We start from the raw sequence: 13,953 nt of genomic DNA on the forward strand, positions 1-13,953 counted from the left end.
GTAGCAACTTGTCCACAGGCTTCAACTATGGGAGTGTCAGATCGGGGCTCCCCACTGAAGGATGGGGACTCCTAAATGCTCCAATGAATGTGCCATGACCTCACGCCAACCATCCCTGTTCCCCTTGTGCCAGGTGTTGGACATGGAGGAGCTGACCATCTGGGAACAGCACACAGCTACAGTCTGCAAGGTGAGGCCTCCCTCTCCCCGAGGGATTGCTGATGCAAATGGCATTATGTCCCCATGGGAGAACTTTTGTCCTGGAGGGAAGCAAAAGCTCATTCCGTCTCTGACTCCCCCTCAGGACCCTCACCGGGGCTTCGGCATTGCGATCTCTGGTGGCCACAACCGGCTTGGTGGATCTGTGTTTGTGTCTGATGTGGTGCCAGGAGGACCAGCTGAGGGCAGGCTGCAGTGAGTAACAGGGTTTGGGGACATCAAGAGGAGGGACCTGCACGGGCCAAAGTGAGGAGGCTGGAATGTGCCTGGTGCCTTCCAGCTCTGTCAACACAGGGCTTGGAGCTGGCAGCAGGACAGGGTCAGTGATCTGGGCCTGTAAAGCTCCTGGGTCAGAGTAGCCCGAGACAGCTCCTGGACTGAAAAGTACTGGAAACCTCTTTTTAATTTTTAAATTACAGTTAACATTCAATATTGTATTACTTTCAGGTGTAGAGCATTGTGGTTTTAGTTATATAATTTATGAAGTGATTCCCCCCAGTAAATCCAGTACGCACCTGACACCACACATAGTTATTGAATGTTATTGACTATAATCCCTGTGCTTTACTTGACACCCCCGTGACCTGGAAACCTCTCTTTGGCTGGAGGGAAGGAGAGCCAGTGTTCTGAGCCTGTCGGGGCAGGAGGCTCTGGGAGGTATTTGGGAAAATGGTTCTGGGACCTGAGTGGCTGATGGATGATATGGCTCAGCCCCAAATCAGGGACCAACTTCAGAGAAAGAAGAATATGAATCATACGTGGAGAGAGAGAAAAGCGGGAAGAGGAAGCTGAGAGAAAAAATTGATGGGTTTACAGAGACACCAGCTGTAATCCCAACGATCCCTTCTATGGTTGCATTGCTATGATTATAGTGGGTTCTATGAGCAGCAGCCCCATTTTACAGATGAGCCAACTGAGGCCCAGAGGGATGAATGTCTTTGTGAGCCTAGGGACACCAGTGAATTAGACCAGGAGGTGCCTTCCCTGAAAGTGGGCACTGGGAGGTGCCAGGGGCCCTGAAGGCAGGCCTGGGGAAAGGGGCTCCTGTGTGAGGCTTCTTCCTGGAGACCTGGCCTCTTCCCTCAGGAGAGGGGACCAGATTGTCATGGTGAACGGTGTGTCCATGGAGAGCATCAACTCCACCTTTGCCATTCAGATACTTAAGACCTGCACCAAGATGGCTAACATTGTGAGTGGGGGCTGGGTGGGAGGGGCAGCCCCTGGCTCAGGGGTACCTGTGCTCCTGGCTGAGCCCTGCTAGCCCTGCAGTGCAGGGGCGGTATGAGTGTAAGCAAGTGGGGTCTTGTTCCCGTTTCACAGCTTGGATGTTGAGCCCAGAGTGGCTGGGGTCCCCCAGGGCCACCGTGTGGATAGGACAGAGCAATGAGTTGGTTGCCCCTCCAACTCCCCTAATAGACCGTGAAACGTCCCCGGAAAGTCCAGCTGCCCACCACCAAGGCCAGCTCCCATGGCCCAGGACACCAGGACTCAGATGAGGAGGGACCCTGGCAGCTCGAGGAGGCTGACCATGGCCGGGGTTATGAGGGTGACACGTCCAGCGGCTCTGGTTACTCCTTGGGCAAGCGCTCCCACCGGCACAGGGCAGGCTGCCGGAGCCAGACTGGCAACCACAGGTGCAGGAGCTCGGATGGGGGCTCCGAGGCCAACGGGCTGGCCTTGGTGTCAGGCTTCAAGCGGCTGCCACGGCAGGATGTGCAGATGAAGCCAATCAAGTCGGTGCTGGTGCGGAAGAAGGAGAGCGAAGGTGAGCTGGTAGCTGTGCTGATGGCAGTGAGGCTTGGCATCCACGAAAGGGCAGTCCCTTATTGTGTGTGGTCGACAAGAAAATGGCCCCAAAGACATCCCATCCTGGTCTCAGGACCTGTGAATATGTCAGCTCATGTGGCAAAGGGACTTGGTAGACGGATCAAGTCAAGGCTCCTGAGATGGGGATGACTTTGGATTCCCCAGTGTCATCACAGGGTCCTTATAAAAGGGAGGCAGGAGGGTCAGAGTCAGAGATGGGAGAGGCTGCACTGCTGGCTGTGAGGATGGAGGAAGGGGCCACAGGCCAGGGATGTGGTGCCTCTAGAAGCTGGAAAAGGCTGGAAACAATTCTGCAGCCTCCATGCAATGACATCAGAATCCCTACAGTGATAATGTGTATCCTATCAAGCTGCCAGTATCAAAACAGCCCCAGTGTTACTGGGAAGGAACCAAGCCTGACCCCTCCCTGTGGGACAGCGGACATGATAGTGGGGAGGCCGTGGGCAGGCCAGGAAGGCTGGGAGCTCTGAGAGGATCCCACAGCCTGGGCTCCAGGCCCTGCCTCACTTCCCTCCTCTCCACACAGAGTTTGGGGTCAAACTGGGCAGTCAGATATTCATCAAGCACATCACAGATTCGGGCTTGGCTGCCCGGACCAGTGGGCTGCAGGAAGGAGACCTTGTCCTACAGGTGAGCCCGGGCTTCCTATTGGGGGCGGGACAGGAAGACTGAGGCCAGAGGTGATCAGTGCCACTGAGTCATAGGTCAAAGTCAGTAGAGCTGGCGCTGAGCCATTTGACTTCTGCAGTTGCCAGTTTCCCGAAGGTTGGACATGGCTTTCCTCTCTTCTCCCATACGCTCTCATCTGCTGCTTATCCACTGCCAAATGTCAGGTTCTAGTACCTGCTTTGGGTTGTCCGTTTCTAGTATTAGAATCACTGGTCATCTGGCTTCAGCTCTTATTCCCAGACCTGCCCTAGGTGGTTGGTGCTAATGGGAGATGAAATGTGGAGGAGCAACTCCACCTTAAGAGCTGGTTTCTTTCTAGACTCAGCTCCTGAGACTTTGTAGTGATGCCTAGTGTTTGACTTCTAAACTATTTCTAGTTGATTACTTCTAGAGTCTCCTAAGAGTTATCTATTTCTAGTGACCCTGAAGACTTGTCTGTTTCTAGTGGTTTGGGGTCAACACTAAGAACAGCTTGGTGGGGGACTAGAACTCACAATCCCCAGGGTTACTGAAAACAGACACTCCCAAGGGAGAATGTTAGAAAGGGATTCCTGGTGTGCGTGGAAATTATGTAAGTCCTTCCTAGAAATTCTAATCTGCCTCTTCATGTTTTTTTTCCAGTACCTTCTAGAGTACCTTCTAGTATATTTAAGTATAATTTCCCTCTCTTTTAATTAGACTCATTTCTAATATTTGTTCGTAGTATCTCATGAGAAATTCCCCTTCTAGGGAGATGAGAGAGTCAATTTGTATCAAATTTCCCCTGCTTAGAAAATCGTCTGTTTTTAGAATTCTTGTGAAAGTGAGTTCTTGGTGTAATCTCCTCTCACAACAGGAATTCAATTCTATCATTTTCTCTTGAGATGTCTGCTTTTAGTAACCCCTGGGGATTGCATGTTTCTAGTCCCCCCATCAAAGGATCTGTTTCTAGTATTCCCCCATCTTTTATTAACTCATGTCCTCTCTTCCTTCCTGATTCCTTTTAGATCAATGGGGTGTCCAGTGAGAATCTGTCGCTGAGTGACACACGGCAACTGATTGAGAAGTCAGAAGGGAAGCTGACTCTGCTGGTGCTCAGGGACCGACGACAGTTTTTGGTGAACATCCCACCAGCTGTCAGTGACAGTGACAGCTCCCTCCTGGAGGGTGAGGGGCCAGGAGGCAGGCCCCAGGGAACGGTTTGAATGAAGGGCAGGGGAGGTGGGAGTGCTAGGCAGGGCCAAGCCAGAGTCAGTGAGCCTGGCCCCAAGAGGCTCAGAGAGGGACAGAAACTTGCTGAAGACTACACAGCAAGTCAGGGTTGGAGCTACTTGGCTGAGCCTGACTCTGGTCTAGGTACCTTTGCTTAGAGGGGTCTTGGTGTTCCCCTCTGTAAAATGGGTCCAGTCTGGAAGCCATGACTGTGGCTGATGGGATGCCCTCTCCCCTGCAGACATCTCAGACCTCGGCTCAGAACTATCTCAGGCACCACCATCCCACGTCCCACCACCACCCCAGCACAGGGAGCGGAGTCCCGATGACAACCGAACAGACTCCCCCGTGTATGTACCCCCACTGACCAGAATGGTTGAGCAAGAGGGGAACGGGGGCAGATCTTTCCCAACTTGCGGGGGTGGCGTAGGGTGGTGTGCTGCAGGTAGCCTGGAGGGTGCAGTCCTGGTGACCTGCCTGGAAGAAGCTTCCCCATCCATATATAGTCTTTCTTGCCTACATATATGGCTTTTGGTTCTTGGGTACTGAGAGGACCAGATATGGATTGGCTTAAAGTAGAAAGAACTGGATTTCATAATGTATACCAGAAGACTTTAAAATGCATAAGCCCTTTGACCCAGCAAGGTCCTTTTAGGGATTTCTCTTGGGGGCAAAATAGCCATGGGTGTATGTGGGGACTGGAGGCTGCTGGTTTATTATGATGATGTTTTATAAAATGGAAAAATTGGAGTTACCTTGTATTAGTCTCCTGTGGCTGCTGTAACAAAGTGCCACCAACTGGGTGGCTTAGGACAATATAAATTCATTGCTTCAGTTTTGTCTCAGTTTTGGAGGCCAAAGTCCCAAATCAGGATGTTGGCAGGGCTATGCTCCCTCTGAAGACTTGAGGGGAGAATCTGTTCTAGGCCTCTGTTCCAGCTTCTCACGGCATCTGGCATTCCTTGGCTCCTACACAGCCATCTCCTTCCTGTTTCACTGTCTTCCCTCTGTGTGTGTCTGTCTCTCTCTCCAAATTTTCCTGTTTTATAAAGACACCAGTCATATTGGGGAAGGGGCCCACCCTGCTCCAGTATGACCTCTTCTTTACTAAATTATATCTACAACAATCTTATTTCCAAATAATGACATTTGGAGATATTGGGGGATAGGACTTCAACAGATGAACTTTGAGGAGACACAATTCAATGGCTAAACAACAAACGTTCAATACTCGGGGTTTATTTAGATAATGGGCACCTCACTTAAGCTTTCAGCATCCTGAGAAGTGGGGTTTGTAACTGTTATCTATGGCTGTGTAAATTACCCCCAAACCTAGTGACTTGAAACAACAGTAAATATTTGTTACCTCTCATCACTTCTGAGACTCAGGAATTGGGGGTGGCTTAGCTGAGTGCTTCTGATTTGCAATCTCATGAGGTCACAGTCGAGAATTTTCTGGGGCTGTAGGCTTTGGTCGGTGGATGATCCACTTCCAAGCTCACTCTCATGGCCATTGGCAGGAGGTCTCAGATCCTCACCAGGTGGGCCTGTCCTTACTGTTCCCTACAGCAAATGATGTAAGAGGGTGCAGGTGAACCTAATCTCAGATGTATCACACCTTCACTCCCACTGTATCCTCTTGGTCACACGGGCCAGCCTTGGTTCAGTGTGGAAAGGGGACTACAGCAGGCTGTAACCCCCAGGGGCCGGGGTCTCTGGGGCCATCTCAGAGGCTAGAGGAGGGCTCACCCTAAGGCCCCAATTGTTACTTCATTGTTGCCTCTTTAGGGTGCTAATTAATGATGACAAAAGGAGATGATGCATGTATGTTCTTAGCCCATAGTGAATGCTCACGATGTGAATGTCTTCCATTCTTTACTATAACATATCCTTGTTCTGCCATGAAGAAGGATGTCTTGGCAATTATATTTGTAAGGCCCCGGGAAAATGCACTTGGCATTGTGTGGGGTAAATGAACCACATGGTAGAATGACGGGGTTTGGGGGACATTTTTGTGATCTTACTGGGCATTCCGCTTGCATATAGAAGGATCTCTGGACAAATGGGTTCAAGAGCTTGACAAGCTTCTCTGACGCAGACTCCTTATTCTACTAATCTGTTGCAAGAGGTGTGAGGAGGAGTATGGTATTTTCCAATTTCTTTGCCCACCTCCACTCGCTCAGCACTGGGATTTCACAGGATAAATGTTGGAAATGCTCATATATGGCCCAATGTAAATTTTTCTTTCAAAAGTATATATTTTCCCACACATGTTTATTTGAAGGCAAGTAACTCATCCCTGCTCCCAGCAGCTATAACAGATTACCAGAGATTGGGGGGCTGACACAACAGACAATTATTTGTCACAGTTCTGGAGTTGGGAAGTCCACAATTAGGATGCCAGCAAGGTCTGGCTCTAGGGAGTGTCTCTTCCTGGCCTGTAGATGGCTGCCTCCTTGCTGTGTCCTCACCTGGTGAAGAGAGTGATCTCTGGTGTTTCTTTTATTTTTTAAAAAAGATTTTATTTATTTATTTTTTAGAGAGGAAGTGAGGGAGAAAGAGAGGAAAAGGAACATCAATGTGTGAGGGAAACAGCAATCAATTGCCTCTTGTACACACTCTGACCAGGGACTGCACCTGCAACCCAGGCATGTGCCCTGACTGGGAATTGAACCAGCAACCTTTTGCTTTGTGGTTCAATGCCCAAACAACTGAGCCACACTGATCAGGGATCTGGTGTTTCTTATAAGGACACTTAATTCCATCGTGGAGGCCCCACCCTCATGGCCTCATCTAAACCTAGTCACCTCTCAAAGGCCCTGCCTCCTAACTCAGTCCCACTGGGGGTTAGGGCTTCAGCACATGAATTTGCAGGTGACACAAACATTTAGTTCATAGCAACCTCTGTAACTTTTCACTAATGTTAAAACAATAAAATGACTATTTGTCCCAGGCTTATTTCATCTTGACTAAGCCCATACTGAAGCCTTGACTCAACTCAGCTATCCCCAGGGCTCAGAGAAGGAAACTGAGGCTCAGAGAGGGAGAGCAATGGGCTTGCTATCACATGGCTACAGAAGGACAGAACCAAGATTTGAATCCGAGTTCAGCTAAATGGGAAGTCTAAAATTCACTCCTCAGCATTCACCCCACCTCAAATCTGTTCCCCACCAGGGAGAGCTCCCAGCTTCGGCAGGAAAGTTCCATGGATTCCAGAACCATCTCGGAACCAGGTGAACGGAGGGTGGGTGGGTGGTGCCTCTGAGCACCCCTTCTCTGATTGTTCTAATCCCAGCCAGTGAGGCTGTGCCAGGCAGAGTGGAAGAGGTTGGTATGGGCCTAAGAGGTCAGAGACAGTTCCCTGGAAAGAACTAAGGGCTGGGTAGGGACACCTGTAGCAAAGGTTTGGTGGCTGGACTGACCAGTGTGCTTCGTAAATAGACCAGCTGCTCCCTTTCAGACTCCCCCAGGCAAAGCAGCTATGACATCTACAGGGTGCCGAGCAGTCGGAGCCTGGAGGACCATGGGTATGTGCCCCAGGGAAAATGCCCACCAGCTTGAAACTCCCACATCCCTGGGGTACCTTCCCAGTCATATTCCCACCTTCCTGCACCACTGTGTTGATGGGACCACCACAGGTCCTGTGTGGCTGGCTATTTGGGAAACCAAGGCCCAGAGACGGTGTTGCTCTCCCAATGATGCCCAGGGCATCACCTCTCTGCTCTCTCTGGACTGACCTGCCTCTGCCTCCCCTCAGGTACAGCCCCGACTCACGGGTGGTCCGCTTCTGCAAGGGCACCAGCATTGGCCTGCGGCTAGCTGGAGGCAATGATGTGGGCATCTTCGTGTCGGGGGTGCAGGAGGGCAGCCCGGCGGAGGAGCAGGGCATCCAGGAGGGAGATCAGATTCTGCAGGTAACCTGGAGGTGGCTGGCAGTGGGTGTGTTGGCATGCTGGGTGGTACCCCGTGTCTGTTCCAGCCTGTGTCCTCCCCCTGGGTCTGCTGAGAGCAGGTGTGACTCACTGTCCATGTCCGTATACTGTTGTTCCTGTTATGACTCTGAAGACTGGTGTTGGTGACCTGTCTGTATCTATATATCATTGTCCCTGTCACAACCCTGTGACTAAATCTTGGCTTGTTGGAGTGTCACGAAATTCCCACCAGTGTCATCATCTTGTCACCACTGTGACCCCCATTCTCATGCCTCGATGATGAAAACCCACCATGCCTCGGTTATTCATGTACCGATTGCAGGTCCTGTGCCCTGGGTTCTGGGTCAAGACCTTCTCGTATCTGTGATGGCCATATCGCCACAGGGTGATGCCCCCATCAGCTGCCTCCAATCACTGGGGCCCTTGAAAGCAGATCTGGCAGCAGTTGTGGGTGGGTTTTGTCCAGAGAGGGAGCTGGGATCTCCTGACCAGAGCTTCATCCATCCCCTACCCCTTTACTGGCAGGTGAACGACATGCCCTTCCAGAACTTGACTCGGGAGGAGGCCGTGCAGTTCCTGCTGGGGCTGCCACTGGGCGAGGAGCTGGAGCTGGTGACACAGCGAAAGCAAGACAGTGAGTAGGGTGGGAAGGGGGAGCCGTGCACTGTCCAGCAGTGAGGCCCGCTTCCTGGGGAGGGTAAGGGCTAGGCAGCAGCCCTGCTGGCTTAGAGCCTCTCCCTGCTCACAGTTTTCCAGAAAATGGTGCAGTCCCGTGTGGGTGACTCCTTCTATATCCGCACACATTTTGAGCTGGAACCCAGCCCACCTTATGGCCTGGGCTTCACCCGTGGTGACGTCTTCCACGTGCTGGACACGCTGTATTCGAGCCCTGGGCAGAGCCACAGCCGCGGAGGCCACTGGCTGGTGGTACGCATGGGTCGTGACCTCCGGGAGCAGGAGCGCGGCATCATTCCCAACCAGAAGAGGTGGGGACCACTCCCCGCCCTCATTTGGGCTGCCCCTTGGCCTCAGTGTCCCCATGATGTCACTTCTTAGCAATGTTGATGGTTTAACCTTAGCAAATGAGCAGAAGGTTCAGGGCAGTACAGGCACGGGTTTCCTGGGGCTGCTGTAACAAATCACCACAAACGTAGTGGCTTCACTCCAAACATATTCCGGAGATCAGAAGTTCAAATGAATGATTTAGGGCTACAATCCAGGTGTGGGCAGGTCTGGTCCTTCCGGGCGCTCCAGAGAATTGTTTCTGGCCTTTTCCAGCTTCTAGAGGCACCGCATCCCTGGCTCGTGGCCCCTCCTCCATCCTCACAGCCAGCAGCGCAGCCTCTCTCATCTCTAACTCTGACCCTCCTGCCTCCCTCTTGTGAGGACCCTGTGATGACACTGGGTCCCCTAGAGAATCCAGGGACATCCCCATCTCAGGGGCCTTAACTTAATGCCATATGCAGGGTCCCTTTACCATGTGAGGTGATGTGTCCACAGGCCCTGAGACTGGGACAGGATCATCTTTGGGACTATTACTGTGCTCATCCCAGTGCTCATTAATCATTCTCCTTCCCAGGGCAGAGCAGCTGGCCAGTCTGGAGGCCGCCCAGCGGGCTGTGGGGCCTGGGCCTGGTGCCTCAGTGGGCTCTGGCCGGCGGGCAGAGTTCTGGCGACTGCGGGGTTTTCGTTGGGGAGCCAAGAAGACCACCCATCGGAGCCGAGAGGACCTGTCGGATCTGACCAGGCAGGGTCACTACCCACCATATGAACGCGTGGTGCTGCGAGAAGGTGGGACCTAGACTGAAGGGGCTGTGGAATCTCAAATAAGAGTTAGGATGGTGTAGTCTTCAGAAGCCACAATGCTTACCTCCCTCCTTCCACCAAAAAATGCCCACTTTTGGTTATTTTAGGGCACAGAGGGGACAGGAAAGGGCTTCATTCCTTAAAAATAATTCTTAGATCTGGCCGGTGTGGCTCAGTTGGTTGGTGCGTGGTCTGGTAACCGAATGGCTGTAGACTTGATTTCTGGTCCTGGTGTGTTTGATCCTCGGTGGGTGCAGGAGGCAACAAATCAATGTTTCTCTCTCTCCCTTCCTTTTCCTCTAAAAGCAATGAAAAAAAGGGTCCTTGAACCAGGATTAAAAAAAAAAAAATTAATTCCTATATCCAATAGAAATATATGAACCACATGTAAAATCTTTAAAAAGAAATGGTTGAGCCCTGGCTGTTGTGGCTCAGTGGATTGAGCACCAGCTTGCGAACGGAAGGTCATACATTTTATTCCCTGTCTGGGCACATGACTGGGTTGCGGCCAGGTCCCCAACCTGGGGTGCGCGAGAGGCAACCGATTGATGCTTCTCTCGCACACCAATGTTTCATCTTCCTCCCTTCCCCTCTCTCTAAAATTAAATAAGTAAAATCGCTTTTAAAATTGTTGAAAATAATTTAAATAATTTTTTATTTAATCTTCATATGAGGATATGTTTATTGACTTTAGAGAGAGGTGGACAGAGAGAGAAACATTGATTGGTTGTTTCCTATATACGCCCCAATCAGGGCTCGAACCTGCAACCTTTTTGGTGTATGGGACGACGCTCTAACTGAACCACCCGGCCAAGGCAATAATTTATTTAACATGTTCTATCCAAAGTATTATTTTAAGAGATAAATCCATATAAAATTATTAATGAGTTTTTCCACAACCTTTATTTTTTTTGTACTAAGTCTTTGAGATCTGGTGCATGTTTTGACTTAGCACATCTCGCTTTAGACAAGCCCCTTTTCAAATGTTTAACAATCACATGTAGCCAGTGGCTGCTACACCAGACAGCACAGCAAAAGGGGTTATTCATTTAGTGAGTACTGCCAATTTAAGGTTGTCAGTTTGAGGTAAAAAGCATCCTAAAAAATACATGCCTACTGTGAACAGGTAATTGAGACCAAAACATATCCACACAGCAGAATTATTCATAACAGCCAAAAGGTGGAAATAACCCAAGTGTCCATCAACTGGCAACAGATGAACACAGTGTGGTCCATTCACACACTGGAATATTATTCAGTCATGAAAAAGAGCGAAGTGACGATACTCACTAAAACGTGGATGGACCTTGAAAACCTGATGCTCAGTGAGAGAAGCCAGACACAAAAGCCTCATAGTGTGTTTCCATTTATGTGACGTGTCCAGAACAGGGACATCCACAGAGACAGGAAGTGGGGAAGGAGAATGAGTTGTGATTGCTCATGGAAACAGCATTTCTGGGGGGAGGAGATGAGAATGTTCTGGAACTAGATGGCAGTGGTGGTCGCATCAAACAAAATACACAAGGTCCTCCAAGGAGACCAAAACTTAACAACTACAGAGATAACCTAGAATTAGGGTCAACAGATTACATCTCCCAGGCCAAATCTGGCCCTCCAGCTATTTTTATACAGCTTACTAAGAATGGTATTTACGTATTTTATTAAAGATACACACACACACATATATTTTGTTTTGTTTTGTTTTGGAGGGAGAAAGACAGGGAGAGAAACATTGACATGTGAGAAACATCCATTGGCTGCCTCTTGCATGCCCCCAACTGGGGGCCTCACCCACAACCCAGGCATATCTTCTGACTGGGAATTGAACCAGTGACCTTTCATTTCACAGGCCACCACTTAATCCACTGAGCCACACCAGCCAGGGCAGTATTTATTTTAAATAGTTGAAGTTAAAAAAACTTTTGATACAAGGAAAGAACTAAAAGCTGCAACTCGAACATGAAGGTTCACAGCAGCATTACAATAGCCAGGAGGCAGAAGCAACCCAAGTGTCCATGGACGGATGAATGGATAGACACAGTGTGGCCCATCCAGACAATGGAATGTTATTCAGCCTTAAAAAGGAAGAAAATTCTGCCCCATGCTACAACATAGATGAAACTCGAGGACATTACACTCGGTGAAATAAGTCAGACACAGGAGAAATACTATGTGATTCCCCTCACAGGTGCCCCTACATTGTAAATGTACTAAATGCCACTGAATTATACACTTTACAATGTACAGGTTAAAACATTGAACTTCATGTTATCTATATTTTAAAACAATTTAAAAAACACTGGCACAAAACTAGCACATAGAACCTTTCCCTACCTGAGAAGCGGGAAGGAAAACAGCCTTACCCAGACTTCAGGAAGGGAAGCGATTAAGCTCTTACCTAGTCTCAGGGGAGAAGGGATTAAAACCAGGTGCAGAGGCCTTTAGAAATAAGTACTGCAGGAGGGTGGCTAGAGCTGTGCACTCAGGATGAGAAAAGACTGAGCTGTCTTCAGCTGCTGCACCAACGTCCAGACCAAAAAACCCAAAAACACGAAAATCAAAGACCGTGTACTTAATTTCTACCCCCAGCCAGTGCAAGTTTAGAAATATGAATGTATTAAGCTTTTAAGAGAGAGAGGGAGAGGCAGAGACCTTGAAGGAGAGGAGAAAAGGAGAAGGTGTAAAGAGAGGGCTGGCTACTCACTTCCCTCCCACCAAGATGTCTTCTGCACCTGTTTCTACATTGGTGAAAGCATCTATTGGTTAGTCCAGAGGTCTACAAATTCTTGCTACAAAGGGCTGGACAGTAGTTATTTTAGTTTGTGGGCCAGACGGTTTCTTTCAAAACTATTCTACTCTGCAGGAAGGCAGCCAGAGATAGTACATAAATAGATGGCTGTGACTGTGTGCCAATAAAACTTGAAAAACAAGCAGTGGGCCAAATGTGGCTCTAGAGTTGTATTGATAGTTTTGCTGACCACTGAGTTAGCTAGGTTCAGCTGCTCTAACAGAGACCCCAAGTGACAGCTGCATTAAAAAAACGTTTCTTTTTCAAGTTAACAGTCCCAGTGTAAGCAGTTGAGTGTGGCCTGGCTGCTTCAATTTCAGGGATCCAGGCTCCGTGTCTTGTTTTTCTGCCTGTGTGGCCAAAGATGGTGCGCCCATATCCACATTCCAGGCAGCAGGAAGGGGAAAGAGGACGGGGAGGGTTCATCCCTTTCCTTGAAGGATACAACCCCAAATTGCACATTAATTTTGTTTGTACCCCATTGGACAGAACTTAGTCACATGGCCATCCCTCACTGCAAGGGAGACTAGGAGATGTGGTCTTTAGCTGAGTAGTCATGTGCCTGGCTAGCTATGAAACTACTCTATAGGGTGAGTGGAGAGTGGCCATGCAAGAACCTAGCAGTCGTTGCCACAGATGGGATCCTGATTCTTGTCATTATTTCTTGGCCCCTCAGCCAATTTCAAGCGCCCAGTGGTGATCCTGGGACCCGTGGCAGACATTGCTATGCAGAAGTTGACTGCTGAGATGCCTAACCAGTTTGAAATCGCAGGTGAGAAACCAGGTTCCTTGGCAACCCTGTTGGTGAATCATTTCACAACCCTTTCCCAGCCCCTGGGGCTGAGGCAGCTTGAGAGGGGCTGCTAATGATGCTGTTTGGGGGTTAGAGTTAGAACATGACCACCAGCACCCATTCTAATGCCCAAGCCAGACATCCTCAATCAATCTTGGTACTGTTTGGCTGGATAGAGCTTCAGAGTTCTTAACACAGTTCACCAGACAGCCACTGCCAAATGAGAGTGCGCTAGCTGTTCCTTCCTTTGTTCAAGAGATTTGTTTATTGAGCTACAGACACAGCATCAAACAAAATACACAAGGTCCCCCAAGGAGACCAAAAATTAACAACTACAGAAACAAGCTAAAATTTGTGGCAACAAATTACATCTCCCAAGCCAAATCTGGCCCACCAGCTATTAATACAGCCTACTAAGAATGGTATTTACATATTTTAAATGGTTGAAAAGAAGTTAGAAAAATTTTTTGACACATGGAAAGAACTGAAAGCTGCAACTTGTACATGAAGGTTCACAGCAGCATTATAATAGCCAAGGGGTGGGTACAACCCAAGTGTCCATGGACAGATGATGGATAAACACAGTGTGGTCCATCCAGACAATAGAATATTATTCAGCTTTAAAAAGGAAGAAAATTCAAACCCATGCTACGAACTTATGCTCAGTGAAATAAGTCAGACACAGGACAAATACTGTGTGATTCCACTCATAGGAGGTCCCTAGAGTC

At 49.3% G+C, this 13,953-nt stretch overlaps 1 protein-coding gene across 2 annotated transcripts in view; it reads left to right on the forward strand.

Moving 5' to 3' along the window:
* Positions 1-13,953, forward strand: part of TJP3 (tight junction protein 3) — a 29,336-nt gene that overhangs the window by 11,810 nt on the left and 3,573 nt on the right. For both annotated transcript variants that reach the window (XM_090289318.1, XM_090289319.1), the window contains exons 2-15: positions 134-190; positions 305-414; positions 1,306-1,408; positions 1,636-1,984; positions 2,573-2,676; positions 3,702-3,861; positions 4,148-4,256; positions 7,081-7,139; positions 7,367-7,433; positions 7,664-7,820; positions 8,364-8,472; positions 8,587-8,824; positions 9,418-9,629; positions 13,109-13,204. In XM_090289318.1, the coding sequence (XP_090145444.1) occupies positions 143-190; positions 305-414; positions 1,306-1,408; positions 1,636-1,984; positions 2,573-2,676; positions 3,702-3,861; positions 4,148-4,256; positions 7,081-7,139; positions 7,367-7,433; positions 7,664-7,820; positions 8,364-8,472; positions 8,587-8,824; positions 9,418-9,629; positions 13,109-13,204 (1,921 nt within the window). In that variant the 5' untranslated portion in view covers positions 134-142. The remainder of the gene's footprint in view (positions 1-133; positions 191-304; positions 415-1,305; positions 1,409-1,635; positions 1,985-2,572; positions 2,677-3,701; positions 3,862-4,147; positions 4,257-7,080; positions 7,140-7,366; positions 7,434-7,663; positions 7,821-8,363; positions 8,473-8,586; positions 8,825-9,417; positions 9,630-13,108; positions 13,205-13,953) is intronic.

Source organism: Furipterus horrens, unplaced genomic scaffold (assembly GCF_987537825.1).
Source record: "Furipterus horrens unplaced genomic scaffold, mFurHor1.1.pri manual_scaffold_10, whole genome shotgun sequence".
Classification (NCBI taxonomy): domain Eukaryota; kingdom Metazoa; phylum Chordata; class Mammalia; order Chiroptera; family Furipteridae; genus Furipterus; species Furipterus horrens.